General features: G+C 58.6%; 2 protein-coding genes across 2 annotated transcripts; both read right to left on the bottom strand.

Annotated features, from left to right (window-relative positions):
• Positions 1-1,595: 1,595 nt before the first annotated feature.
• Positions 1,596-12,359, bottom strand: LOC144249170 (chymotrypsin-C-like). Its single transcript, XM_077791375.1, has 6 exons — positions 12,319-12,359; positions 8,026-8,148; positions 7,214-7,354; positions 6,004-6,139; positions 5,006-5,158; positions 1,596-1,640 (listed from the first exon to the last, which is right to left on the bottom strand). Exons 1-6 carry the CDS (start codon positions 12,357-12,359, stop codon positions 1,596-1,598), a joined length of 639 nt encoding a protein of 212 aa, XP_077647501.1.
• Positions 12,360-13,216: 857 nt separating this feature from the next.
• Positions 13,217-27,173, bottom strand: Efhd2 (EF-hand domain family member D2). Its single transcript, XM_026410313.2, has 4 exons — positions 26,821-27,173; positions 15,567-15,714; positions 14,314-14,445; positions 13,217-13,552 (listed from the first exon to the last, which is right to left on the bottom strand). The coding sequence occupies exons 1-4, from the start codon at positions 27,129-27,131 to the stop codon at positions 13,421-13,423; spliced, it is 723 nt and encodes a 240-aa protein (XP_026266098.2). The 5' UTR covers positions 27,132-27,173; the 3' UTR covers positions 13,217-13,420.
• Between the last annotated feature and the right edge of the window lie 750 nt (positions 27,174-27,923).

The following is a 27,923-nucleotide window of genomic DNA, read 5'->3' as shown; positions in this document are numbered from 1 at the left end:
CTCTTTCTTGAAGTAATCCTTTGCTACCTGTATGTCCTCTCTCATCTCATTGCTGCCTGTACTTGCTCTCTCCATTCATTCTTGGCTTCGCACATCATTTTAATCGTGTACCTTCTGCTCTCCTTCCCTGACATTCCAGCTCTGTGCTGTCAGTGGATCTACCATTGTATCAGCGTGGCTTGTTTCAGGCACTTTCTTCCCGTATCTTCATGTCATCCGTGTGTCTTCCTGTCTCACAGTGTGGATTCGAGGTATTACAGTTTCTACCGTATAATCTTGTAGTGTCCCTGCAGGTCACCGATACCTTGCCTGCAGGCACCTGGAAGATGGTCTTGTAGGTCCTGGCTGTAGTCACTCGATGGAAGGTGGTGGGGAAAGCCACCCCACGGGTTGGTAGAGGGGGTGCAACGTGGTGGGCCCAGGTTGCTGTGCCCCAACTGCGCCGTGCGCTGGGGTTGCTCTAGTCCTCCTCCTACCGTGGAGTGGGTCTTCAAAAATTCTTTTTTTTTTTTTAAGTTCTAGATGGACACAATAGCTTTAAATGGATGAGGTGCTGAGAAAGGAACCCAACGCCTCACATTTGCTAGGCAAGCACACTGCCCCTGAGCCACCTCCAGTTTAAGTGCTCGAAATCCTATCCAATGTCCCCAGCAGTTTGGGGGCACCCCCTCCACCCTATGAGGTTGTTTTTTTCCCCTTGCTCTGAGACCTGACTGCAGCCTGGTTGGGGAGATTCTGCAATCCACCTTTCTACTCACCCCGAGAGAGGGGGAGCCCCAGGAGAAGCCCGAGTCTCCCTGGAAGTTGTCTTCTGAGTTACACCCTCTGGTCTCCTTGGGACTTGTTTCCTGATAAAGAGGTTCTTCTGAACCCACGTGCCTGCGGTTGGAGGTGGCCATCTGAGGGGCGAAAGAGGAGTCTGACTTGCACATCTTTACTCAGTTCAGGTTCTTTTTTGAAACAATCAGGCGTTACTTTGGTAAAATGAAAATCAGTTTGATTTAAAAAAAAGAAGACCCAGAGAGAGGACGTGGGAGTGGGAGTCTGTCTTGCTGGGAGGACTTCAGGCCCTGCCCTGGGGTCTCACCCAGCTCTGTGGGCTTTGTGTTCCACTTGAGAGGCTGGTCCTGGTGGAGGGGACAATGGATACTGCCCAGGCCACCCCACTCCCAGTGCTGTTGGCTGCCAAGCCCTGAAAAAGCTCTCCCTGTTCTGGGACTGGCACGGTGAGCAGAGATGTGCACTGAACCAGGTGACCTGCATTTGGCCTGGGCAGGGTCTGGAGGAAGGACAAGACACCTACTTTCTGTCTCCATCAGGGACTGCCTGGATGAACTCAGACCCTGGGCCAGCTCTTTGGGCCTCAGTTTCCTCGGGGTCCGTGGAGTAACCTGGGGTGATGAGTCACTGGGCATCTATGTGTGGAAGGTTGTCACCTGTATTCAGAGAGATGCAGCAATTTCTCAGCCACGTGCACGAGACCATGGTGTGAGAGCACAGCTGGACGGGTGTGCACACACATGCCTTTGTGTCCACAGACCCTCCCAGGCCAGTGCCACAGTATGGAGTATCTGCTGTGTCTGGGCACACAGGGCCTAGTGCCGCGCCTTAGACGTGGAAATGGCACAGACTCTGCGGCACTGGGACAGAGGCACCAGGTGAAGGGTTATTACGTGGTTTTTTGAATGTTCACAGAGAAATTGACTTTCTTTGGAGGGTGCTGGCTGCTCTCAAGGGTGTGCACAGTGACAGCTTTAGGGCGACTTCCTTGTTTCACAACCTCTACCAGGTGGGGCCCTTTACATAAGGCAACACCAAATATTGTCCCTGGGGAAACCTGAAGTGACCTTCATGTGCTTCCGATACTGAAGTCAGGCTGGAGAGTGCTGTGTTTAGGGGTGAACTGTGCCCACACAGGAAGGGAAACACAGCACCCTCACTTCCTGGCTGTGTCACCTTGTGCCTGTGACTTAACCTCTCTGTGCTTTCACACCTTCATCTATACCATGGAGATAAAGTGGTATCTGCCTCCTAGGGCTGTTTCTAGGGGTGGCAGAGGGTAGGGACTATCTGAGTGTGTGCTGTTATTGTGATAGTTGTCATCTACTCCTTATCTGATCATCTGGTGTGCCCCATCTCAGAAAGCTAAGCCTGGCCTGTCAGCCAGCCCCTTTTTCCATCCATTACATTGTAAATTGCTTTATGAGCCGTGAGTATAAAAGTGAGTGTAATTCAACTTGGACTACACTCATTTTTTTCCTAGTGATTTTAAAGAAATGGGAACACATTTGTGACCCCTAAAGGTGGAGAAGCTGCAGGCAGCGCTCAGAGAGGAGAACTTCATATTTTATTTTACACCAGTGGGCCCAGAGGAAAACAAACTCCAAATTCTGAGCCCAGATCCACAGTTTCTCCCAATAATAGGAGGTTATTTGATGTCTGTTTTTGCCATCACAAAGGTACCAGGGCTCCAGGCTCCGTGCTCCCCGTACTTGCGGGGTACACACCTGCTCATGGAGGGTGTCTGTGTCTGAGCAGCTGAGATTTGGGGACTTGATCTGTGGAAACTTCTGCCACCTGCTCAGCGTGGCCTGAGGCACCCTGGAGAAAGCCATTCTTGCCTGGAGCAACTGGGCAGAGGTGGGAGCTCTCTCTGGGCAGGTGCCTGGCTGGTGCTAGTCCTGCCTGCAGGAATTGATTATCTCAGTATCTCTCACGTGACACCCTGTTGGCTGAGCTGATTTTTCCGGTCTTGGAAAGAAAAACTGAACAAGCAGTTCCAAGGGGCTGGAGGCACCTTCAGAGGGAGCCCTGTGGGTGGGTGTCCTGGGATTGGAGGATGGGGCTTGGAGGGGATCAGCTGGCATATGTTAAGAGGTGACTATTTTCTTTGCCCAGCTGTGAGGGGCTGACATGCTACACATGCAGAAACCATTAATTAATCCACCCTTTCTTCCCATATTTCCTAAGTGCAGGCCCTGGGCTGGGACAGAGAAGACCCTGCATAGCTGGGGGAGCTCCCTGGCAGCCAGGGTGAAGTGTTCCTTGGAGAGACGGGCCATGGCAGGAGGGCCATATGGGATGAGACGGGTTCTGGGTGGGAGCTGAGTGGGGTACAGGTTAGGAGAAGGCTCCTCCTCTACAGATTCCAAGTCCAAAAGGAATTTGAAGACTGGGGGGAGTGAGGATGCTGGGATCCCTCCCCCACCCTGTTGGACCCTGGGATTTCCAGGGCCTGGCGTGCCCAGCTGCCAGAGTCAGTCTGTGCTGGAAAAATAACCATGGGTGACGTGGAGGGGACAGGCTGAGGGGGTGGTGGACAGGCCCAGATGATGTCCTGGAACCTCAGGGAAGCAGTGCCAGGTTGGGGGAGGGTTGGGGGAGGGTATGGGGGAGAGCCTGAGAGATGGGCAGGTGCCACTGACAGGTCCTGAATCATTGGCTGCTGGGACAGGAGTTGGGCACAGGTGTTGCCTTTCAGATGAGCCCCTGAAGGCAGGAGGCTGCGGGGCTGGCAGGGCTCCCCCAGAGCCAGGTGAAATCTGGGGGTTCAGAGAAGGTCTGGGGCTCATAGAGGACAGAGTTCAGTGTGGGAGTCACAGTTTCAGTGAGTCTGAGGTCCATGGGGGTTCTATCTGGGGACGAGGCTGGGACTCGGTGGCAGAGGGCTTAATGATAGTTCAGAGCTGGCCCCTGGGTCAGGGCTGTGAGTGGGACTAGTGCAGGCTGAGCCCAGGCCTCCATGGCCTCCATATAGAAGGCCCTATGTCCAGAGGAGGCTGCCCACCTCGGCGGTCCCTCACTGGACACTGGATTGCTTGCGTTTGTGGCCCTCCATCGGCCACAGGAGAGCTCCTTTCCCGAGCTCCTCAGGCTGTGTGTTCGGGGCCCTGGCCCCTCTTTCTCTGGGGCCCTCAGTTTCCCTCCCTGTCCCCCCATAGTGGGAGCTCCCCCTGGAGGCCCTGCAGATCTGCCCTGTCAGGGCTCACCACAGGCTGCTCCAAGCACAGAGCCCAGGCCAACATCGCCTGGGGCTGGGGCTGGGGGGCCTGATGGGAGCTCCTTCCCCAAGGGGCCAGTGGGGCCTGAGCTTGTGCATCCTCTTGGGGCCTGGCTTCTCTGGGCTGGGGAGCTGCTCTTGGGGAGAGCCCATGCTCCACCTGCAGCTGGGGCCCTGAGGCCCCTCCAGACTCACTATGGCGGCAGGACCAGAGGAGCCATTAGCTGATCAGAGCCATCTTAAGTCGCAGGGAGGAGTGTTTGAAGCGTCCTAATCCTGGCCCCTCAGGTACCCACGTGGCCCCAGGACTCCCTTGACCCATGAACACCCCCAGGGGCTCCATCCTAGGCCTTGCCAGCCTGGCTGAGGGTGTCTCTCAGTGGGCCTCTGTGTAGAGAGGGGCAGCTCCTGGGGAGCTGGCCAGGCAGCAGGGAAGGGGGCGGGGGACAGAAATCAAGGTCCAGGCCACTTTCAGGGAAGGAAGTTTATTATTGCTCTCGTGGGATTGGCTGCCGCGGTTCCCAGAGACGAATCACAGCTGCATTTTCTGGAGGAGCAGGGGACAGTATTAGGCCGCTGGGACCTGCCACCTTCTGGAGCGGCACGAGGCTCTGTGGGTGCGGGTGGCCTGGTGAGGGGGCACAGCAGGCAGCCTCCGGTCTCTGCCCCAGGGCCCAGCCCCACTTGGCACTTCACCCCCGCCCCCCCCACAGTGAATGGCCGCCGTGGTGACACCTGCTCTCCGCTGCGGGCGCTGAACTCTAGGCGCAAAGCTCCCTCTTGGGGGAAGGTGTGTCCTGGGCGGGGACCTAGGTGTGTGCTGAAGCCCAGGGACGGCTGGACGGAGCTCCTGACTGTGACCTTCACTGGGCCCAACTCAGGTCAGTGGCCTTGAGCGCTCAGTCAGCGATTCTCCAAAGAGAGGGAGGGGCGCTGGGGTGGGCGTGGCCAAGCCCCGGGGCCATGAGCGAGGGCGTGGGCGGGACTGGGAGGGGCGGGGCCCACCTGGTTGATCCAGTCGACGTAGGCAGACTCGCTGGTGTAGACCCTGGGCTTCTTAACAGTGTTGCAGCCCAGTCCGGAGCCGAAGCTGACGATGCCATGCACCTCCCAGGCACCGTCCTCCGCCTGGCAGTTCAGCGGGCCGCCTGAGTCCCCCTGCAGGTGACCCCACAGGCATCAGTCCCCAGGCCTCCCCCAGGGACAGGCTGGGGACTCAGCAGTGGGCTGGGGCGGGCATGTGCTGAGCTGTGAGCCTCAGTACCCACTGTTGGCCTCAGCCTGCTCCTGGTGAGGGAGGCACAGAAATGTGGCGTGGGGCTGCCTTGGCCTGGTTCTGGGAGTCCTGGGGCATCAGGATAGCCCTTGGTTGGCTGTGTGATCTTGGGATGATGTCAGCCCTCTCTGTGCCCTGGTTTCCTGGGTGTTCAGGTCTGCATGGCTAAGCCTCTGTGAGCTGCCCAGAGAACCGCTGGGGCCTGGAGCCCTGTTGGAGCCTGGGCAGGACAGGAGGGTGGGAGTGGGGAGAGGGCGGGGTCAGGAAGCAGGACAGTCCCTGGTTATCTTAGAAGTTTTGTGGTTCTCAGACTCCCTGACGCCCCAGCCTGCCTGGACTGACGCAGCTGGTGGCAGGGACATGCACAGAGACTTCAGTGAAGCCTGTTCTGTGGCCCTTTGACTCATGTAGTCCCCACAGCAAGGCTGGGAAGTGTTTGCTACAGCGCTTTCCAACAGAGGGAAGGCTGAGGTCCAGAGAGGTTCATCAGTCTGCCCCAGGTCACAGAGCTAGTAAGGGGTGGCACAGGGAACTGAATGCAGCTGCTCATGCTCAGCTCTCCTCCTGTCACCCTGTGCTGGGGGAGTGGTGACAGGTTTCCCCTGAGCCTACCAGGCCCAGGCAGGGCTCAGTCTCCTGCCAGGAGAGATGTAGTCTGCCCCACCCTCCAGTGTCCCCAGTGGTGTGGCTGCCTGGAGCAGGGCCTGTGTGGGGTCTGGACACTCACGTTGCAGGAGGAGGTGATGCCGTCGCCCCCAGCGCACACCATGGATTTCATCACCATGAAACTCCACCAGTCCCATCTGGAGCATGTGGCATAGTTCAGCAGGCCCTGCTGCAGCTGGTCAGAGATGGGCCATTGGCTGGGGAGGGAGGGAGTGGGCCGTGAGCAGGGAGCAGCCAGGCAGCCCTGCTCCTCCTAGCCCAGGCCTACGGGGGCCAGAGACTAGGGCAGGGTGCAGCTGAGTTGTCCTGGAACTCCAAGTGCTGTTTGGGACCCTGGGGCAGCCAAGGATCTGTTAAAGGTGGGGAAGGAGCCGGACTGGAGGCCCCACCTGGAGCATCAAGAGATGGCTGTGTGCTGAGTTGTCTGGTTTTTTTTTTTTTAATTTTAAAATAAAAACATTTTGGGGTGCTGAGGATTAAACCCTGGCGTGCTCTACCTCTGAGCTGCATCTCCAGCCCTTTCTATTTTAAATCTGTAGACAGGGTAGCTGGACTGGCCTCAAACTCACTATCTTCTGGCCTCAGCCCCCCCTCCCCCATTGTGCCTGCCTTGAGTTATCTTTTATTGAGATTCTGGGGGTTGAGTCATCAGTCATTTTCCTGAAGGTCTGACTTTGGGGTTAAATATTAAAGGATCCTTCTTATCCCCAAGAAGTCCTAAGTATAGTTCTGAATCTGTCTCCCATAGTTTCATTTATTTGCATTTAATCTTTTTTTTTCTTTAAAAAATAAAAAAAAAAGAATCTTTTTTGTAGTTGTCGATGGAGAGCATGCCCCTTCATCTCTTACATGGTGCTGAGGATCAAACTCAGTGCCTCACCTGTGCTAGGCAAGCACTCTCCCACGGGACCCCAGCCCTGCCTGTAACCTTTTAATTTAGCTGGAACCTATTTGAGCATATGGTTTACCATAAGATCTAATCCCCCACCCCCACATGGCTTATTTTAGTTTATTTGTATGGCACCTACAACATGCCAAGCCCTGCTGTAAACACTTGGCAGAATCTGATCTGTTTAATCCTTACAGTACCCAAAGCATCCATTTGTTAACATCTGTCACATAGTATGTGCTTAATAAATATTAGCTGTTATTGTTGTACAGTTCAAAAAGAGGTGAAAATGTTCAGGCAGAAAGGAAGAGAGGTGTGTGTGCCTGCTGCTTGAGAGCTGCTTCCTCCAGGAAGCCTCTGGAGATTTCCCCAGGGTCTGTACTTACTCCAGAGGCGACCCCAGCCAGTGACAAAGCAGGGGTAGTCCTGAGGCAGCACGGAGTCCTTCTCTGGCAGGCAGGCCACTTGGATGGTGTCACTCAGCTCCATAGGCTCTGCGAGCTTGATGAGGGCAATGTCATTGCTGGAATCCAAAGCAGAGGGCATGAGTGGGCAGAGGGGCCCTGACCTCTCCAGACTGTGCTAGGAGACCTGGGGTTGTGAGCTGTGGTCACGAAAAGGTGACCAGAGAGTGTCCTTAAGCATTCCAACTGTGAAAGGCAGATCAGAAGAGACGGGGAGCAGAAGACTTCTCAACCCTGGGGGGTGCGCACCATCACAAATGGAGCAATCATAGCCATAGAAGAGGGATGCTTATGATGATAAAAGATGCCATTTCAATATTTTCCATGACCAGAATGGAGCCTGGCAACCCCAGACAGACCCGGCTTGATTCCTAGTTGGCCTTGTGCTGGGCTGTGCACCCTGGGGCATATTCCTTAACCTCTCTGAGTCTTGGTGGCTTGTCCAGGGCTGTTGGGAGATTAACTGAGAGAGGGCATCTATCAGGCCTGCTGCCTCGTGGGTGGCCCAGACTCAGTACAGGAGAGTCAGGGGAGGAGTGTGGAGGGGTGGGGTCTTCCTTCCTGGGGCACCTCCTGGGAGTGCTTAGGTAAGGATGGGGTAGGAAGGTCCCCTGCTCCTCCTAGCAGAGCCTCATCACCTGCCTGCTGTGGGGGCACAGGGTGTGGCTGGGGTGGGGCAGGCTCTGCAGCTCCCTGTCCACCGCCCCTAACCCTGGGCAGGGGGACTCACCGAATCAGGAAGGAGTTCCACTTCTCGTGGACATAGATGGTGTCCACGCCCAGGATCACGGAGCCCTCCTCGTCCACAGTCAGGTCTTGCTTCCCCAGGGCCACGCGGTAGGTCAGGGTGTTGCTGGGCAGGGAGGGGAACCAGGTCAAGGTGGCCAGTGGTCCCTGCCCGCCAGGGGTCAGACGAGGGGACTTCGGTTCTGGAGGCTGAGTTTCGAGGCCCCTGTGGGACTCACTGGGGAGGGGCGTCTGTCCCTTTAAGTCCCTTTCCTTGACCTTGGGTGATTATTGTGTAATTTGGGCAGGAGTGGGGGCTGGTCGGGAAGTATGGAGTTTTCCAAATATCCTGAGACACAGCAAAGGCTGAAGTGCGGGTATTTTTTTAAGGGGCCTGGGCGTGTGCCTCCTGCTGTGCTTGAAGGTGGTTTTTTTTTTATAGTTGGACACATACCTTTATTTTATTTATTTATTTTATGTGGTCTTGAGGATCAAACTCAGGGCCTTGCCCGTGCTAGGCGAGCGCTGTACCTCTGAGCCACAACCCCAGGCCTGAAGTGTGCTCCCAAACTCTCTCTGTCTGCCTCATTCTTTTTAGTTATATTTTATTGTTCACCTCCTGTGCCAGGTTGTGCTTCCTGCTTCTTGCAGTATCTCCCTGAGTTCTTCCAACAACCTGAGGCCGGTCCTATTATCTGCTCCTTGAAGATGAGGAAACTGAGACTTGGAGGCTGAGGGACGGTCTGGGGTGCACCCCTGGACAGCAGTACAGCTGGGCTCTGCTGTCCGGCTCCACCTAGGGCTCGAAGCTGCTGACTGTCACAGCTTCCTCCTGTGTCTCTGCTGCTCTGCTGCCCTAGGATTCTTGTCTCCCTCCCCCCTGGGCCTCCCCACTGGGCTTGGCTGCTCCTGCACCTGCCCCAGGGCTGGGATGGTGCTTATGCAGGCTCCCGGAAGGTGCTGGTTGGCCAGATTCCTACCTGGAGCTACTTAGATGTAGGCTCTTCGGCCTTTCTATCTCTGAAATGGGCAGATCGGACCCAATGGACCGGGTTTCCTTTTAGTCCCGAGGTTTCCTGACATCAAGGTGAGGGTCAGTGGCAGATGTAAACTTGTGGCACTTGGCAGGGTTGCCAAGAGTCTGTACTCAGAATTCTGTGCTTTCCCTCTGTCATCTTTAGCACCGGCTGAAAATGGTACCTGCCTTCTAGGGCTGTTTGGAGGAGTGGCGTATGGTAGGTACTATCTGAGTGCTTGCTGTTATTGTGCTTATTGTCATCTGGTCCTTATCTGGTCATCTGGTTTGTCATCTGGTCCCATCTTAGAATGTGGAGTCAGTGCTGTCAGAGAGCCTCTTTCTCTGTCAAAATACGTTGCAGTGGCGCACACCTGTAATCCCGGTGGCTCGGGAGGCTGAGGCAGGAGGATCTCAAGTTCTCAAATTCAGCCCTCAGTCCCTGTCTCTAAATAAAACACAAAATCGGGCTGGGAATGTGGCTCAGTGGTTGAGTGCCCCTAAGTTCAGTCCCTGGTACCAAAACAACAACAACAACAACAACAACAGAACCCCCTAAACATTGCAAATTGCTTTATGATGCATGAGTATAAAAGTGAGTGCAATTCAACTTGGGCTACATTCGTTTTTTCCCCTACTGATTTTAAAGAAATGCGAACACTTTTGTGGCCCTTAAAAGTACCAGGGCTCCAGGCCCCATACTCCCCGTACTTGCAGGGTACACAGGTGCTCTGCCTGGCACCTGCTCATGGAGGGTGTGTGTCTGAGCAGCTGAGATTTGGGGGCGTGTTCTGTGGACCCTTCTGCCACCTGCTCTGGTCCTGGGGATGCCTTCACCATGCCCCGAGGCAGCCAGGAGGAAGCCATTCTTGCCTGGAGCAATTGGGTAGAGGTTGGGACTGGGCAGATGCCTGGCTGGTGCTCGTTCCTTCCCACAGGACACAATTATCTCAGTGCTCACACTGTGACACCAGGTTGGCTGAGCTGATTTTTCCGGTCTTGGAAAGAAAAACTGAACAAGCAGTTCCAGGGGGCTGGAGGCACCTTCAGAGGGAGCCCTGTGGGTGGGTGTCCTGGGATTGGAGGGTGGGGGCTTGGAGGGGATCAGCTGGCATATGTTAAGAGGTGACTATTTTCTTTGCCCAGCTGTGAGGGGCTGACATGCTATACATGCAGAAACCATTAATTAATCCACCCTTTCTTCCCATATTTCCTAAGTGCAGGCCCTGGGCTGGGACAGAGAAGACCCTGCATAGCTGGGGGAGCTCCCTGGCAGCCAGGGTGAAGTGTTCCTTGGAGAGACGGGCCATGGCAGGAGGGCCATATGGGATGAGACGGGTTCTGGGTGGGAGCTGAGTGGGGTACAGGTTAGGAGAAGGCTCCTCCTCTACAGATTCCAAGTCCAAAAGGAATTTGAGGACTGGAGGGAGTGAGGATGCTGGGATCCCTCCCCCACCCTGTTGGACCCTGGGATTTCCAGGGCCTGGCGTGCCCAGCTGCCAGAGTCAGTCTGTGCTGGAAAAATAACCATGGGTGACGTGGAGGGGACAGGCTGAGGGGGTGGTGGGCGTGCCTGGATGATGTCCTGGAGCCTCAGGGAAGCAGTGCCAGGTTGGGGGAGGGTGGGGGAGAGATGGACAGGTGCTGGGCTGGGTGTCTCGGGCACAGCCGTTGCCTCTCAGATGAGGCCCACAGAGGCGAAGGCTGAGGGGCCGGCAGGGCCTCCCCTCAAAGCCAGGTGAAGTACTGGGGTTCAGAGAGGGTCTGGGGCCTCCTAAGGGGTTAGAGTTCACTGAGGGGGTCTGGGGGTTTCTCTGGGCTCGGTGCCTGGTGGTAGGATTGGGGTTTAGGAGAACTCAGAGTTTGGTGATGAGGCTGGGCCTGGTGGGCAGCTGGGCCCATGAGGGGCTGTGCTGGAGATGGGGCTGGGTCTCCGTAGCAGGGGGCTTAATGAGAATTCAGAGGTGGCTCCTCTGCCAGAGCAGGCGGGGTGGGGTGGGGGGGTCTTGTGCAGCCTTTTGTGGAGGGCTCTGGCAGGCACAGCTGACTGCCGTCTCAGATTCCGAGGGCTGGAGGCCAGTGTGTGTCACCGAGCAGCTGGGCTGCAGCTCTGCGAGATGAATTTAAGGGCTGCCTCTTCAGACCCCTCCACTCCACATTCCCGAGATCCTTTCTACAGGATGCTAGGTGTTCTGATGGGCTTCCCTCGGGCAGGAAGGATTGAAAGGCGACACCTGCTCTAAAATCTTTCATGGAGGACGGTGGCATCTTCAAGCATTGGGTGGGGTATCTCAGACATTGGGTGGGGATGGTGAACCCCGGAAATAACACCTCCTGGGCCCTGCCTTCAATCAAAGAAGCAACATGCCACCCGGCTGCTGCAGTACCATTCGTGGCCACCCGGGGGCAGCGGTGCCCCGCCTAAACCCAAGCTTCTGCCCTCCTGGCCTGGCCCCAGGTTGTGCTGAAAGGGAGCAGCCCTCTGGAACCCCAGGGCCGAAAAGATCCCGAGAACCTAGTCTACCCTTTCATCGGACAGACCGGGAGACAGGGACCCCCCGGGCACCCGATCTGTCAGATCCTCCCTGCTGTCACCCCATATTCCCGGGTGTTGTCCAGTGTACCCAAGACTTTTGAGCCGTCTGTGTGGCTGGGGCACATCAACCCAGAATCCTGGTAGCCTTAGTGCCACTCCTGGCCATGGAGCTCTACCGTCTCGACAGGGGGCCCTGGGGTGAAGACAGAGGCTGTGACCTTGCAGCTTGTCTGGGTCCTGCTGGCCTCCCTGTCCTCATCCGTAAAGAAGGGATAGAAACAGCACCTCCCTCCCGGCGGGTGTGAGAATTAGATGAATCAATTCAGACGGTGCCGGGCGTGCCCAGGGGTGTCATGCTGTCCTTGAAGACCAGTGAGGGTCCTCTCTTCCCCAGACCTCCGACATGACCCTTTATCACAGGTCACTTCACTCCTGTCCCCTCCCTTCCCAGCCCCCCACGAACCATCAAGAACCACACTCACACCTAAGAATATAGAATTTTATCTTATTTTAGTTAAAAAAAATAATCGTACCACCAAATGAAGAAGTAGCCTTTTTTGGGGGGGAGGGGAGGAGGGGGTGTTGAGAAGGGAGAAAAATAAAAAGCAAAAAGCCCAAAGGAAAAGAAATTATATTCATCTGTATAAACATATCCGCTAAGGCAAACGCAACCCAGGGCCCGGCGCTGGCTGCTCGGGCCCGGAACCTCCTAATCTCTGCAGATTCTAAGGCCAAAAAAATAAAACCTCTGCAAGTCTGGCCGGAGCTCCGCCGACTCCTGCGACATGGTACTAAAATAAAGAGTTACCGAGTTTAAAAAGCAGTGACGCTGTCATGACACACTGAATGTTGCATAACCGTGGCCTCGATGGCCCTTCACTTGTTTGGACTGGGTGACGGTCACAGTTTCACGACACAGCAACGGACACACACGGACACACAGGTGAGCAAGCGCACTGGGGGCTGTGGCGGGCACAGGGTCCCCATGCTTCCTAGGCGGGGCGTGCCAGGCAGGCGCCGGGGGCTGGTGTCAAGGCGGGATAGCGTGCCAGGGGTGGTCCCGCTCCCACTGCAGGTGCTGCACACACACGAAGCACTTCTGTCGCCTCCTGGGGAATGAGCCGAGGGCTGGTTCTTTCTCCCTGCCCTTCTCTCTGCACGGTCCCCTGGGCCCTCAGGTTGTTCTGGGGCAGGAGGCGGGGAGCACCTGTTTCTGTCCCCAAAGGCCCTCCCGCCGTGACCCCATGGCATGCCCGGCAGAGTGTGGGACCGTGAGGTAGATTGGCACACAGCGGTCCCCTCACCCTGCCTGGAGGGGTCCCATCTCCATGTCTGCATGGGGCCCAGGGCCTGGGTCCCTTCACCAAAATAGAAGTCCTCCCATTCCAGCAGAGGGGGGTGGGGCCAGAGGAGAAGTCCCGGGGGAGGGTCCTCTCATAGGCCCTGGTCGGCTCAAGGGTCCCTCCTGCTCCAGTCTAGGGAGGCGCTGTCCCGGCCAGGGGGCAGGTGGCAGGGAGAGGGGTGAGTGTGAGGAGGGCAGGCACAGGGGCAGGGAGGGACCTAGAACCAGGAGCTGGGCCCGGAGCAGCTGGGCAGGCAGCAGGGCAGCTGGGGTGAGAGCCGCAGAGGGCTGGGCCAGGCAGGGGCAGCTGTGGCGTGGCAGCCTCAGGGACAGTGGGAGGGAACAGGCAGTGGCCAGGGCACTCAGGAGACCCCTCAACTAGCTCGTTCACCATTTAGATTTTTAGGAGTGGTCCCACGGGACAGAGCCCAGGACTGGCTGTCCCTCCCCTGCCCGCCCGCCTGCCTTCTGGCTGCCGGGGCAGGGAGGGTGGTGGCCGTGTCCTGCTACTTGAAGGTGGACTGCAGCTCCTTGAAGGCCGCTTTCCGCTGCTTCATCTCCTCGGCCTGTTTCTTCCTCTCCTCCTGCTCCGCCTTGATCTCCTCCTCAAAGCGGCTGGACACGTTGATGGCCTGCACCTGGGGCGGGGGCAGAGTCAGGGCTTGGGGGGCTTCCCCACCGCCACCACGGGCTGCCTGCTAGGGTCCCTCGGGGCTCATGCTTCTGTTGCACCCCAGCCGACCCGCGGCCCCAGCGGCACCAGCTCTGGCCCGTGGTCTGCGTGCACCTCTCTGAGCTGCCGTCTCCACCTAGAACCGGCTCAATAAAGCGCACCTCCCGGCTCCCTGGGGCTGGACGCCTGCTCAGTGGCTGAGGCACACTCAGGGTCCTCTGGCGGGGGTTGCTGAGGTCATCCTTGATCTCCTGTCCGGGAACCCACGGCACCCCAGTTCCACGGGTGAACCCTATGCTATGTTCCATCAAGGCTTGGGAGTCCAGGGGGAGGGGGAGGAGACCTTTGAAAGGAAGAGTCTCAGCTTCATCCGGGAAGAGGAAGAAATAAGGGAGACAGGTGCCTGGTGGCCCAGGGGGTATATGTCCAGGCTCGGGAGCCAGGAGACCAGATGTGTCTCCTCCAGCTGGGCATGGGCTGAAAGGGGAGTGGCTGTGCACGCTGGTGGCCTTGGGGGCCCCTCCTGGTTCCCCCAGGCTGGGGTTGGCAGGCTGGCATCTCTACGTTTCTGGCCTACTCTGCTGTCCCCCGGCCCTTCCCCTTTAAGGGCTCCCCTACGTCTCCTCTGCGGCCTCAGCAGGGACAGGAGGGGCTGTGCTGACCCCCCAGCTCAGCCGGGCCCAGGGCACACCCGCCCGGCCTCAGCACAGTCCTCAGCCTCCTCACCTTGGCCTCGAAGAAGCTCTTGGCCCCCTTGACGCCCTCGGTGGAGACGTCGATCTCGGAGAGGCGGGCCAGCACGTGCAGCCCGTTTTCCTGCAGCTCCCCGGCCGCTGCCTTGCGGAAGATCAGGAGGAACTGCAGCGGGACAGGCACCCAGGGTCAGGTGGGCACCGGAGGGGACAAGGTCTCTGACCATACCCGGGCCCCAGCCTCAGGCACCCCCTGTGAGCCTGGCTCATAGGCCTGGGAGCCAGAGAGCTGGGTTCGCATCTTCTGTGTCCCCTGCCCTTCCCTCTGCGGGCCTCTGTCACCCAGGTGCAGGATGGGAGGGTAGGCGACTCGGCCTGCTCTCCGGGTCGGGGTTACCGTGGCCCTGCCCTGTCCACCTCTAGCTCCTGCAACCCAGCCTTCATCTGGGTCCCCACCCTTCCCCCAGCAGATACGTTCTCTATTCAGCTGTAAAGGCACAGAAGGCTCAGAGACAGGAATGACTTGTTTGATGTCCCAGGGCCAGGAAGTGTCACAAGGATTTGAACTTGTGTCCTCTGGGCTGCCCACTCCCCACCCCCTACCCCCTGGGGCCGCTCATCCTCACCCAGGCCCTTGCTACCTGTCTCTCCCCTGCCTCCTTTAACCTTCCAAGTCCAAAGTTTTCAATTCGGTGAGCACAGTAGATGAGTGCAAAGTCACCACGATGGTCTGTTGCATGGCGTCAGTTTTTTTTTGGACAAGGGCACAACACTGGTTAGGCTTCCTGCCAGCTCTCGAGGGCCCAGGACTCCTGCAGAGGCCACCCACCCCGCATCTAACCCTGTGCTGCCTGGGTCTAGTGCCATTCCTAGGTGGCTCTGAGCCTCTGTTTCCTCCGCCATCAACCAGGCTTGTCCTCGGCACTTATCTCAGTGTGAGGGAGGTGGCCCTCAATGTCTAGCTACCCAGCGCGGAGCTAGTGTCCTCTTGGCATCTCCTCCTCCATATTGCAGGAGGCTCGGAGGACAGGACTTTCTCTCTACCCTCAGGGCCTGGTCAGGTTTGGGGATACAGAAGTCACTCAATACATGTTCCATACACAGAGGGCTGGATGTCTGTCCTCGTCTAGGGCATCTCGGACCCCCCTGGTGCCTGCTGTGGGACGCCCTTGAAGCCTCACGTGGTCAAGGGTCGGTCATCAACAAGGGGTGGGGGAGGGTCAGTGTCGCCCTGGCCACCAAGCCCTGGGGGACAGCCTTGACGGAGGTGGGCTGGGCAGTGCTCACCTCCCGGAAGCTGAGCTTGCTGTCCAAGTCCTCGTCCACCTCCTTGATCATGTTCTTCAGGCCCAAGTGGGTCTGGGGGGCCCCAAGTTTCTCCATCATGAGCTTCAGTTCCATCAGGTCGATGAAGCCGTCCCGCCCGGCGTCGTACCTGTGGGCACAGAGGGAGGGGCCTGAGGACATCTCGGCGCACGCACCTCAGACGTCACTGGTGAGAGGCAGCAAGTCTGAGAGGAGGGATCCCGGGGGCCCAGAGGACACCTAGCACCATCATGTCATCCTGTCACGGCTGGAAGGGACCTCAGCCCAGACAGGTCCTGATGTGTGGCTCAGCTTGGTGACCTGCGGCCTTGGGCAACTCCCCACCCCAGCCTCCTGCATGTTGAACAATTTTTTTTTTTTTTTTTTTGAACCAGGGATTGAACCCAGGGGCGCTTAGCCACTGACCACTTGCCCAGCCCTTTTTATTTTTGAGACAGGGCCTCGCCATTGCTGAGGGGCTTTGAACTTGTGATCCTTCGGCTTCAGCCTCTTGAGCCTCTGATGACAGGCAGGCGCCACCGCGCCCAGCAGACAGTGTGTTTGTCAAGCCTGGTTGTGAGGAAGCTGTGACCACAGTCCCTATGCTGAGTGTGACGTGACCAAGTGAGAAAGACCTCACACACCACAGGGTGGGGGCCAAGCTGAGCCGAGCTCCGACCACGGCCGGCACCTGCTGGCCTCAGGACACCCCTCTCCCCTATTCCCAGGGTCCACCTCCGGTGGAGGAGCCTTGTGGGGGAGGGCAGGGAGTCTCCACCCCAGACTGCCGGCGTGTGGGGAAGGACATTTCCTTGCCGAGGGGGGCTGTTCTGGGCACTGTGGGATGTTGACTTCCCACCAAACATGTCCCCTAGACACTGCCAAGTGTCCCTGGGGGGCAAAACCATTCCCAGTTGGGAAGTACAGGTAGAGGAAGTGGCATGTGAACGGGGTCTCTCCCCCTTTCTTTTGCTGGGGATCAAGCCAGGGCCTGGCACCTTCTAGGTACCCCCAAGCCACACCCCAGCCCTCCATCCCTCTCTCCATGGAATGAGTGGCTTTTCCCACACAGTGCTTTCTGTACTGGGCATTCTACTTCCTGCTCCCTAGCCTGCCACCTGCTGCGAGTAACGCAAGAACGAACAAGGAATGTCGGAGGGTCTCTGCCCTTGTCTAGGGCAGCGTCCAGGATGGGGCAGGACCGCGGGTCTCAGGAGGACCAACTAGTCAGGCAGAAGGCAGGCCTGGGGTGTGTTCAGGGAAGAGCTGGCCACAAGCCTGCAGGGGTGGTGGCGCTGGTGACAGCCAGGCCTCTGCCCACGCCTCTTTCTACCACCAACCGGCAGGCAGTGCCAGGGACAGGCTGCAGGCTGGGTCTAAATGGCCATCTCGACCAGTCTCCTTGTGGCACGAGTGGAAGTCAGAGTGGCCTCCAGGCCTGTCCCCAGCTGGGGAGGTGCTGCCGGTGCCTGGAGCACACACAGCCCAGGGGATGGGGACTTAATGCAAGGTCCAGCCAGGCCCTGCCTGTGCCCTGGGACAGCTGGGGAGAGCGGTCTCTCCATATCGTCCCCAAGGCCTGCGGTTGGCTGGCTGAGAACAGTGTTGGTCACAGCCGTGTGACACAGAGGGTCCAAGGACCTGGAGGTCCTGCATGAACTTATTTCACTCTGGGGCTGCTCTGGGCTCCCACCTCCCTTTGTCTTTCTCTTGTTAACTTGGCATGACTTTAGATATCTAATAGCAGACACTAACTGGAATCTGCCTTGGCACCAGAACTTAACCTATTCATTTTACTGAATTTTGGCTATCATCTAATTTTATAATGGAGTTTCAGAGAGGTTAAGTAACCCACCCAAGGCCACACAGTAGTGAAGGTGGAGCTGGACTGTCAGGCTCAAACCTGCACATTTGTGCCCGGCCGCTCCCACGTGTCCCAGGGCTGCCTGCAGAGCACAGACGGTCTGCCTGGAGTGCGGAGGGGAGCATGTGTGCGAGGGGTATAAATAGTTCACAAGTGAGTCAGTGGTTGGAAGTCATGCAGTACAGGAAAGATGGGACCCTGGAAGGAATGCAGAGTCCTGAGGCCTTGTTCCCACCCGGGGAGTCAGGCCAGAGAGCCTGTGGGCTGCGGCTTGGGCGGAAGCAGGTGCGGTTTGGTGGTGAGGGGTCAGGCAGCTCCCATGGCCCAACCTCCATCTCAAGCAGCAGAGGCCTTGCGGGGGTGACTGGGGCCCCTCCTTCCGGCTCTCCAGCCTGCCTGTGGGTGGCAGAGCGCCAGGGCTGCTTCAGGACCCCTGAGGCAGCCCTCGCAGAGGGGCCTGGTGTGGCACCTGGTCTCTCCAGAGGCAAGTCACTCGGACCCCTCCCCAGTGGCCACCAGGATCACAACCCCTGCTTTCTGACCTTGGGCTCCAAATGGAGGCTGGGGACAAGTGTCCAGGCTCTGCAGCCAGATGGCCTGGGCTCAATATTTGCATACTACAGTTTTTCAGGGGTGTGTGTCTCCCAGGGGACATGTGACAATATCCGGAGATGTTTTTGGTTGTCTCGACTGGGGAGGGGGGGTGCTACTGGCATCTGGTGGGCCAAGGCCAGGATGAAACACCTCACAGTGCCCAGGACATAAGAAATGATCTGGCCTCATGTCAGCAGTGTTGAAGTGAGGACTCCTGACAGATCGGTGGCTCTCAGGGGGCCACCGAGGACTGACTGCACCCACAGAGGCCAGGCTCCCACCCTCCAGGGGGATTTAGCCACTCAGCCCCCACTGTGCGTCAGTCACCTCCCCTGGAGGTCAGGGTTAGGCAGGAGGGCACCAGCAGGCCGGGGACTCAGCCCCAGCCCTGCGGGTCCCAGGCCCTTCTCTCTCTGAGCCCCAGCTGTATTTGTGACCACAGTGTACGAGTTCCTCCCAAAGCCAGGGGCAACTCGGTCTCAGAGGAAGTGCAGATAAAGTGTCCAAACTTGGAAGGAGACTTGGATTCTGGATTCCTCTGTCTCTGGCAGCTCCCAGACTTGGCTGGGCTGTGGCTCAAACCACACTGTGAACCGCTGCCTGTATCAATCAAGAGTCAATCAATTACCAGGGCTGGGCTCCATCCCAGGCAGCCTCTGACCCCCAAGGGGACCATGCAGGAGTGGCAGAAGTGCCAACAACGCTTCAATCACCAAGGTGAGGTGAGGCTGGGGGAGGCCAGGTGTGTAAGACTCCTGTGAACGACATACGCTGTGTGCTCTTGGCCCTGATGCGCTCTGAGGCTGGGGAGTTGCCAGGTCTCCAGGGTTAACTGAGACTGACCTGGATTCAAACCCCAGTTCTGCCACCTGTTGGCTGGGTGACCCTGGGTAAGCCACCTAACCCCATAAGCTTCAATTTTCCCATCTGGGTCAAAGCACTCATTTTCCTCGAATGAGGATTGAAAGAGAGGATTCAAGTGGATTCCCGCCTGTAACAAACCCTTCTTATGACACAGTAACTATAATGACCAATCGTTGTCATTGTTACCATCTACCCTTAGGATTCTTAAAAAGTAACACAACTAGGGATATAAAATGGCTAGCACACAGTAGGTGCATAAAACTTGCTGCTTCCACCATAATGGTGGCTGTTGCATGGGGAACCTTCTGTGTTCCTTCTCCCAGCCTCTGCACCGCCCCCCCACAGGGCCCCACACTCCCCAGCTTGCAGGGTGCCACGGCCAATGCTATCAGGTGGGACTGACGGGCGCGGCCGGCTGGAGCGAAGCACTTTTCTGCGGTACCAGAGGGAGCCTGGCCCTGTGCCCACATTCCTGCCCGCCTCCCCCTGAATAGCTCTCACCAGGGAGGGCTCGGCAGCTGCTGTCCTGGATGCTGGTGACAAAATCCCCTCCCATCCCCCCTGAAAATAACAGGGCCACCACCCAGGCAGACCCTGCCTTGGGGCTGAGCATGGTCACACCCTGTCGGAGGCTTCCCTCCCCCACCCCAGTTTGGATCCCCAGAAGTCCTTGGTGGCTGGCTCCAGTGGCGTGATATCAGTGCCCGGGCCACACCCAGGCCCGTCCCCATCCGAACAATATTATCTGTCCCAGCCTCTCTGTGCTGAGCGCCTTCTCCAAGCTGGCACTGCGAGCACGCCCCTGTTTAGCAGGTGGGGAGACGGAGGCTCAGAGATGCAGTGAACTGGCCCGGGCCAGGGTGCAGCCGGGATCCCAGCCGGTGTGACCAGAAACACCCACCTCTGCACTCTGCATCCGAGCTCAGGTTGGAAGGGGCACCGAGGGCATGTCATTTAGTACCGTGGGAGGGGCAGAGGCCAGGGCAGCTTTCCTGCCCGGCGCCTTGAGCACCTCTGAGGATGGGAAGCCCACTGCTCTGCTCGGGTGGGAACCGTGGTGTGGGAGCACAGGGGACCCCATTCTGTCCCTCCTGACCCCCTGCCAGGCCTCTGTCCCTTTGGGCCTGCAGAGCCCCAGGAAGACAGAGTCTCAGGTGCCCCCAGGGCCACCTGGCTTTGTCACACACTCAGTTATTACTCTTGTTAAAACCCACCACTAGGATTATTAAGTCGTAAATAAAACAGCACCTGGCAGGGGCTTCAGACCTACTAAGAACCTGCTAATTTCACAGTAGTAATATCCTCCTGCTCCTCACAGGGGGGCCTGGGCCTCCATGCTCTGACCTGAGAGGTGGGAAGGCAGGTTCCTTGGGGCAACAAAGTTCTAGAGGACAGGAGAGTCTGACCTTGCTGGCTGTTGTGGCCAGCTGGGCCCAGCCCAAGCTGCAGGGACAGGCAGGGGTCCGCCTCGGCCGGTGATGACTAGTTCTGCACACTGCCCCACTGTCTGGCGCAAGTGGGGGAAAGGCCACGGGCCACTTCCTCTAGTCCTATCTGCAGAATCTGACCTTGAACCATTACCCTATGTCAGCCAAGAGGGGAGGGGGAGAAAGAGAGAAGGGGGTGGGAAAAAGAGAGAGGGAGGGAGGGAGGGAGAGGGGGAGAGAGAGAGAGAGAAATCATGAATGAACCAGTGTGGTGCTCATGGCTCCACCCTGTTTTTTTTTTGGTGAGTCTGAGGATCAAGTGAGAGCCTCCAGGGTGACAGCAAGGTAGAGGCTGTCAAGGGACAGGGACAGGAACTTAAAAAAAATTTTTTTTTTTTTTTTGGTACTGGGGACTGAACTCAGCAGTACTTTACCACTGGGCCACATCCCCAGCCCTTCTGTTTTTTTATTTTGAGACCAGGTCTCACTAAGTTGCTGAGGCTGGCCTCTAACATATGATCCTCCTACTTTAGCCTCCTGAGTCGTTGAGGCTGGCCTCTAACATATGATCCTCCTACTTTAGCCTCCTGAGTCGTTGGGACTTACAGGCATGTGCATCACACCCAGCAGGGCTCAGGGACATCTTAACCTCAAGTTCAACAACACCCTTTCAACCAGTCACAACCGTGAAGGAGCACTGCCGGCTCCTGTAGCGTCTGGAGTTTGTTCCCTGCCTGTTCTTAATAATAACCACTGTTGGGCTGGGGATGCAGCGGGAGGCCAGAGTGCTTGCTGGTTCCATCCCCAGCGCTGCAAAAAGACCCCCCAAATGTCATGGTTGTGATTAAAAGAGCACTTACTGAATGCCTAATATACCTGGTCTTTAGTATCTAGCTTACTCCATCATCTTGCTATCCTGAGCAGTCAGATAAGTCATCTTCGTAGGTCCACCCTCAGGTCTGCCTGAGGCAGGTGGAGGAGAGGCTGTGCTGGGTGCACACCTCCCAGTTGTGTTAAAATGCAGACTCTGGTCTGGTAGGTTTCACCAGCTCCCCGCTGCTGCTGCTGCTGCTGTGGGTCCATGGACCAAGTGAGTAAGGGGTCAGGGGCCTGGAGTTAGCCAGACCTGGGTTCGAATCCTGTCTCAGCCTCTTTCCAGCTGTGTGACTGGGCAAGTCACAGAACTCTCTGAGACCAGTGTCCTTAGCTGTGAAATGAGTGATGGAGGTCTCCTAGGATGTGGGATTCAGCAGGAGGCCAGGGGCCTGGAGTGGAGCAGGTCCAGGTGGCCTCTGGGTGGGGTGAGCAGCAGGTGCTGGGAAGGGCCCTCAGGCTCCACCTGGGAGCCACACCTTCCTGGCCTGAGCCCAGCTGCTCTCCTAGAAAAGCAGAAGTCTGCGGTCAGGGGCACTGAACTGCTGGAGGGTGGGGGCTGACCCTCCTGAGGCTGTGGAGTGACTCTGCTCCAGCGGCTGGAGGACCTGGGTCCCTGAGCTTGCTGTGACCCAGATGGCAAACAGGAGAGTTCAGAAGAGGCAGAGGGGACAAGGCCGGCAGGAAGGTGTACATCAAGGGCAGCCGGCAGGTCGGGCTCTTGGCTGCTGCAGGGAAGACCCAACTCTCTACCTGCAGAGGTGCCCCCCACCTCCATCACAGACAAAGGGCTCTCTGCAGGGACACCTGGTTCTAATCCTGTCACCACCACTGGGTACAACCCTGAGCAAGTGACTCAACCTCCTTGAGCCTCCATCTCCTCGTGTGTCACACAGGACATACAGATCAACTCCTCTGGGGGCAGGTGTACCTGGCGGCTCACTCAACACAGAGGGGGCTGGATGCGGGGAGCACGCAGGGCAGCATTCAGACCTCGTGGTGGAAATTCAAGAACCTTCCATTTCTAGCCCTGCGGGCCCAGCTCTACCAAGGACCCCTGCACATCCGGGTTCTCTGTAAGACGCCTCTTGAAGGTAGAAGCTGATTCCTCGCTTGATTCTCCAGAACTTGCACACAGAAGAGACTCCACTATTACCTGTGGGTCACCATCATGGGGGGACCTTGTGTCTCCCCAAAGCATCCCCATCATATCAACAGCCTGCAGACCGGGTGCCGCCACGCACTCCTTACCTAGTTCCTATAGCCTCAGGGCCACCCAGGGAGACTGAGCGCCCTGCTTAGGGAGACACTGCTGGGTGGGAGCAGGGGGCCCTGGAGTCTCAGCCCTGTGTCTGGCCAGCACTGCTATGAGCTCTTCTACCACCTGCCTGCCACGGAATTGATAATGAATTCATTCCTCCATTTTTCCTTATTTATCAAAGCCATACGTAGCTGTCAATCTGAGTGTCTGTTCAGCAGGAAGAAAGGCGGACTCCTACACCAGGTCCCCGTCACTCAGGCCCCAAGCAAAAGATGGTTGCCAGCCTGGCAGCTCCTTTGAGGGTAAGTGGAGGCAGCCAGGGTGGGTATGGTACGACCCCCACCTGGGCCCTCCTCAGGGCTGGGGTGAGGGACGTTGCCTGGCGGGTGACGGCGACATCAGCCCAGGAAGTACTCACCCTGGGCCAAGTGCTGGGTGAGCCCTTTGAAGCCCAGTGTGGGTCCTAGTTCACCGCTGCTCCAGGGCGACTCCAGGGCCCACACCTGGGATTCCAACCCAGGGCCACAGATTCCAAAGGTCCTGTTCCTGACCGCTGCAGGGGAGGGCAGGTGGCCTCAGGAACTTGTGACAGTAAGAGCTGGCCAGAAGGAAAGGGAAACCTGTCTCTCTGACGTAAGGGGTCATGAGATGAGGAAGCTGGGGACAGGGCTGGGGGCTGGGCGAGACAAGGAACCAGGGCATCGTCCTCAGATTCCACAGTAGGTTCAGAATTACAGGGCTGCCGGCCTTTCTGGCAGGTCTCAGCTTAGAGGACCCTCCAGAGCCCCACTGAGGCTGTGGCTAGCCCAGAGGTGGGCATCCCTGAGGGTCTCTGGGCTGTCCTATATCCCCTCCCCACTGGAACGTTCTAGAAACAGCCCTGGATGGATGGGTAGAGAGGGGAAAGAAGAAGGTAGGGGGCTCGAGGCTATGAATGCAGCCCTGGGCCATCGGAGAGGCCAGGCTCCAGGAGAGGCCAGGATGGAGTGGCTCTGCACCTGGCACCACGCGAGGACGCAGCCTGAGAAGCAGGACCCACTCTTCCCACTGTTCAGACGAGGAAGTTCTGGCTCAGCCACTGAAAAACTCTGGGTGACCATGAGCAAGTCACAACCTTGCTGGGTCGCAGTTTCCTCTTCTGTAAAATGAGGAGGGGGCTGGGGTCAACCCTCAGGTCTCTCCCAGGAGGCACCTAGGTGGCCCTGGGTGGGGATCAGTAATGGCGAGAACCTGTCTAACTTCCCCCAGGCCTTTCCAGTCTCCTCCACGCTCTCCACCGCTCTCGGGATGTATCTGCTGAGTCCATGCTGAATGGACGAGCCCGATGTCTCTGGAGGTCAATGCTGACATCCAGACGCTCTCAGGAACCCCTCAGAAATAAGGTGAGAGCCGAAGGTCCTCGGGAATCATCAGATATGGCCTGCTCTTTGAAAGATGGGTAGACTGAGGCCCAGAGAGGGCCAGTGGGCTAGGCTCCCTAGCTCCTGGCCATCAGAGAAAGGCCAGCCCCTGAGACCTATCTGCCAGCCCATCTCCTACACTGGGCTGGTGGCAGCGTCCCAGGAGGGCAGGCTCCCTGCCCCCTCCCCCCTCCTCTTAGCCCAGCCCTGGATTTGATGTCCTGGCTGTGATCCCTGGGCCCTGCTGGGACCCGGGAGGCGGCTGTCCCACTTGGACAGTGGAAGCAGAACAGGGGTTTTGTCCTCCACGAGAGCCTGTCTGTCGGCTGTTCACGGCCGGGCCTCGGCTGGGCTGGGCTGGGCTGGCACAGTGAAGCCTTGTTTCCTTGAATACAAAATCTGCCACTTTCCACCCAAGCCAGGGCCCCTGGCGGGTGCCACTTCCTTCCCTAGAGGTCCAGCTTCCTGGCCCCCCTCAGCCCTCCTAGCAGAGGGGACTGGTGCCAGGAAAGGCTTGGAAGGTTCAGTTCCCCTACTCTCCATCAGGGCACCCCTCCTCAAACTTGTCCCCAAACATCCTGTGTATCTGCAAAGACTCCAGGACTTCCCAGCTGCGCCCCTTCTGACCAGACTGCTGCCTCCCAGGCCCTGCTCACTGTGGGGGTCTGGGTTCTCCCCAAACAGCTCCATCTTTTGGGGGGACAGGGATGCTATGGAAGCCCAAGAGAAGGAGGCCCCTGGAGGAAAGGGGAAGCGGGGGCTGGCTGTGGGTACACGAAGAGGGAAATCAGCTGTGCGCATGGAAGTGGGTGCTGGGGTAATTTTCTGATGTGGCCGCAGGTGAGTCTAACAGGAAACTCAGTCGGGGAGAACGGGGGTTTGGGGGTCACAGACCTGGGTTCAAATCTTGCCCTGACCCATTTTTCTACCTATGTGGTCTCAGCAAGTTATTTAACTTTATCTGATAAATAAGGAGACTCCCCACCCGCGCCAGGGTGATGAAACCATCCCATGTCACGGGGCTGCTGGAGGGTCCCAGGAATTCATCCCCGCCTCCGTACCACTATCAATGCAGGGATCTCTGTGTCACGGGGAGCTTCTGGACTTCCCCGGGGCAAATTCCACAAGGAAGTCACACAGCACCCTGGGGCCCAAGCCGTTCTCCAGCTGCTCTTCCTGAATGTGGGAAACCCTGTCCTCCTGACCTGGCCGGCACGGCCCTGGCTGGGAGGAAGCCTTAGAACGCCAAGCAGGGCCTGAATCAGAGGGGGGCTCCTAGCACCCTGGACTTCCAGGCAGAGGTTTGGGGTGGGGTCAAGGACTTGATCTCTGGAAGAGTAAGGGGTTTCTAGCCACACCTGAGTCTGGGAACCAAAACCCTCTTCCCCTGTTTGGGGCCAAATGCAGAAGCTGCAGATGGAGCAGAGAAGTGGGAGACGCCTTTCTCAAGCTGTGGCCCCGTGACACGGCCCTCCCTGGGCTTCCTGCTTGGTTTCTGGGCTGTGAGCTGCTGTGGCTGTGGCTGTCACCCCTCTGCCTGTTCAGGCCAGGTGGCGCCAGCCTTGTCACACTCCTGCCTCGGCCTTGGCCTTGGCCTGCCTGTGCTGGGTGGCTAGACCTCTTGTCCTTTCTACCTCCTGATGGTGCCACCCTCTTCTGGAAAGGACTCCAGTCCAGTACCTGTGGGCTGTTCCCTGTCCAGGAGCCAGGGCCCGGGGACAGGCATCAGAAGGTGGGAAGGCTAACAAAGGCAGGGGGACGGGGCACCTTCCCCACTCCATGGGCACAAATATGGCTGGGGAGAGGGGCTGCCCATCTCAATCCCAACCGGGTGGACCCAGGGACAGGCCTGAGGAGGAACTGGCACCTTCCTCTCTAGTTCCTCCCCAGCAGTATTAAGTTTCGCTCTGTGGGGGGTGAAAGGCTGAGGCCAGGGGCCTGGGAGTGCCCGGCCAACCTGGTGCAGTGCAGCGTGGGATCATGGAATCAAGGGCAGGGGTACATCAGAGACGACAGCCCCTTGCTGAGTGGAGTGGGTGTGGGGCATTGGGGATCCCATGGGGAGGGAAGGCTGGGTGGTGGGGGGCCTGGTGACAGCAGTGCTAGGTGCAGAGGGCCAGGAGGCCATGAGCAGGGTGGATCTGGGTGTGTAGAAAGAGGACTTTGCCTCCAGGGGGCTGCTTGGCGGCAGTTTGCACGCCCACAGAGTTGAGGACAGGGACTGAGGGGCCCCTTCCCAGGAAGACCACTTGAGGGCCAGATTTGGCACTTGGCTAACACATGGGGAAAGGGGTAGGGGTGGAAGGGCTGAGGAGTCTTTGGCCACAGTTTTCTAGAAAGATGCTGAATAACTCGAGGGGTGGGGGCGTCCCTTCCAGAACCCACGTTGAGGCAGATCTGAATAAATAGAGGAAAAGACAGGACCCCAACAAAAGGGATGTGTCTGGCACCATGCAGGACTGGCCTCCCTGGAGAGGCACGGGGTACTTATCTCTGACCAGCCGGTACGGGGTGGGGGTGGGGAAGCGAGTAGCTGGGATGAGGGGGGAGAAGGGAGGTCGCCAGGCCCTCCTTCTCCGTGTGTGTAGGTGTGGGTGGTGGGGGAAGAGTCAATCACAGGGCGCAGGGTCCCGTGGGTCCCGGGACCCTGTGCGGCGGCGGCGGCGGGAGGGGGGATCGTGATTATCTGGGGAGCCCTGGGGCTCCCAGACCCATGCGCGCGCCTGTGGTGCACCCGGGGAGGCATCACTACGAGGAGGGGTCACGTGCCAGGGGCCCCGGCGGTCCCCGGACCCCTATGCGTGGTGGGTGGCGGGTCTGGGAGCCTCGTCATGAGCTGGAAGGGCTGGAGTGCCCCAGCCTGGTGTGCCGGGGCCGGGGGCGCTGGGCTGGCGACGCGGGATGGGGTCGGGGCTCGGGCCGAGGCCGGGTGGCGGGGGGCCGGGGCACTCACTGCTTGAACATCCTCTCCATGTCCTTGATCTGCTTCCTGGAGAACTCCTTGAACTCGGTGTAGGGGTTGAAGACGCGGCGGCTGGGCGACTGGGGCTCGCCGATGCCCTGGTTGAGGTCCGCGCGCCGCAGCAGCTTGGCGCTCAGCTCGTCGTCCGCGCTGCCCAGCGCCTCGGCCGCCTCGTCGGGCGCCCCCGCCGCCGCCCCGTTCAGGCCGGGCTGCTCCGCGGCCTCGTCGCCGCCCTCGCCGCCGCCCTCGCCCTCCATCTGCAGCCGCCGGCTCAGCTTGGTGGCCAGCTCGTCCGTGGCCATGGTGGCCCGCGCGGCGCTCGCCTCCGCCCGGCCGCTGCTCGCCGCGCGCCGCGCACCGCCGCCGGCCGCGCTCTTCCTCTTCCTGACACTCCCCGGCGCCAGGCGCCGCCCCCGAAGGTGGGACTTCGGGGACCGCCCGCGCCCCACCCTCGGCCCCGCCTCCCGCTCCCGGCCGGCCGGCTCCCGCCCCGCGCGGGGTTCCTCGGTCGCCGGGGCTCAAGTGGTCCCGGCTTCCGAGCCCGCCATCGTCGCCCCGGGTGAGGCCGGGGCGCCACGTGAAAAGCCCATCCTCCCTCTGCTCCCCCGCGCGGCATGTGAGCCGGAGCGGGGACCGCGGCGGGAAGGAAGAGGGGCTCGCCCGCAGTTTGGGTGTGAGTCCGGGGTTGGGGGCGCCGCCCGCCGGCTCTTCTCTGGAATCCCCTGGCCGTTAGTCCAGAGTCTGTGACATCCTGTCGGTTGCCATGGAGACGACTCGCGGAGCAACGCTGGCGTTCTCAGTGAGGGTTGCAGGGGTCTGGAGAAGCTGGCCCCAAGAGCAGGAGCCCAGCTTAGACGTGGCTGGAGCGGCTGGCCTCTTTCCAGAAAGGAGGGACCAGCAGGAGAGGGTCCTCCAAGACGGGGAGGGGGAAGGGAAGGGGCTGACCCCGTCCTCCTGGGCAGCACCATCACCACAGGGATGACTTGGCAGAACAGCTGTGGGGCTAGGTTGTCACCTGTGACTCTACTTTCGGTGGACCACAAGGAGATCTTGATGGTGCCATTTTGATGAGGGGCCCCAGAGGAGAGCTATCT

Source organism: Urocitellus parryii, chromosome 11 (genome assembly GCF_045843805.1).
Source record: "Urocitellus parryii isolate mUroPar1 chromosome 11, mUroPar1.hap1, whole genome shotgun sequence".
NCBI lineage: Eukaryota > Metazoa > Chordata > Mammalia > Rodentia > Sciuridae > Urocitellus > Urocitellus parryii.
This window is presented reverse-complemented; position numbering and strand designations above follow the sequence as displayed.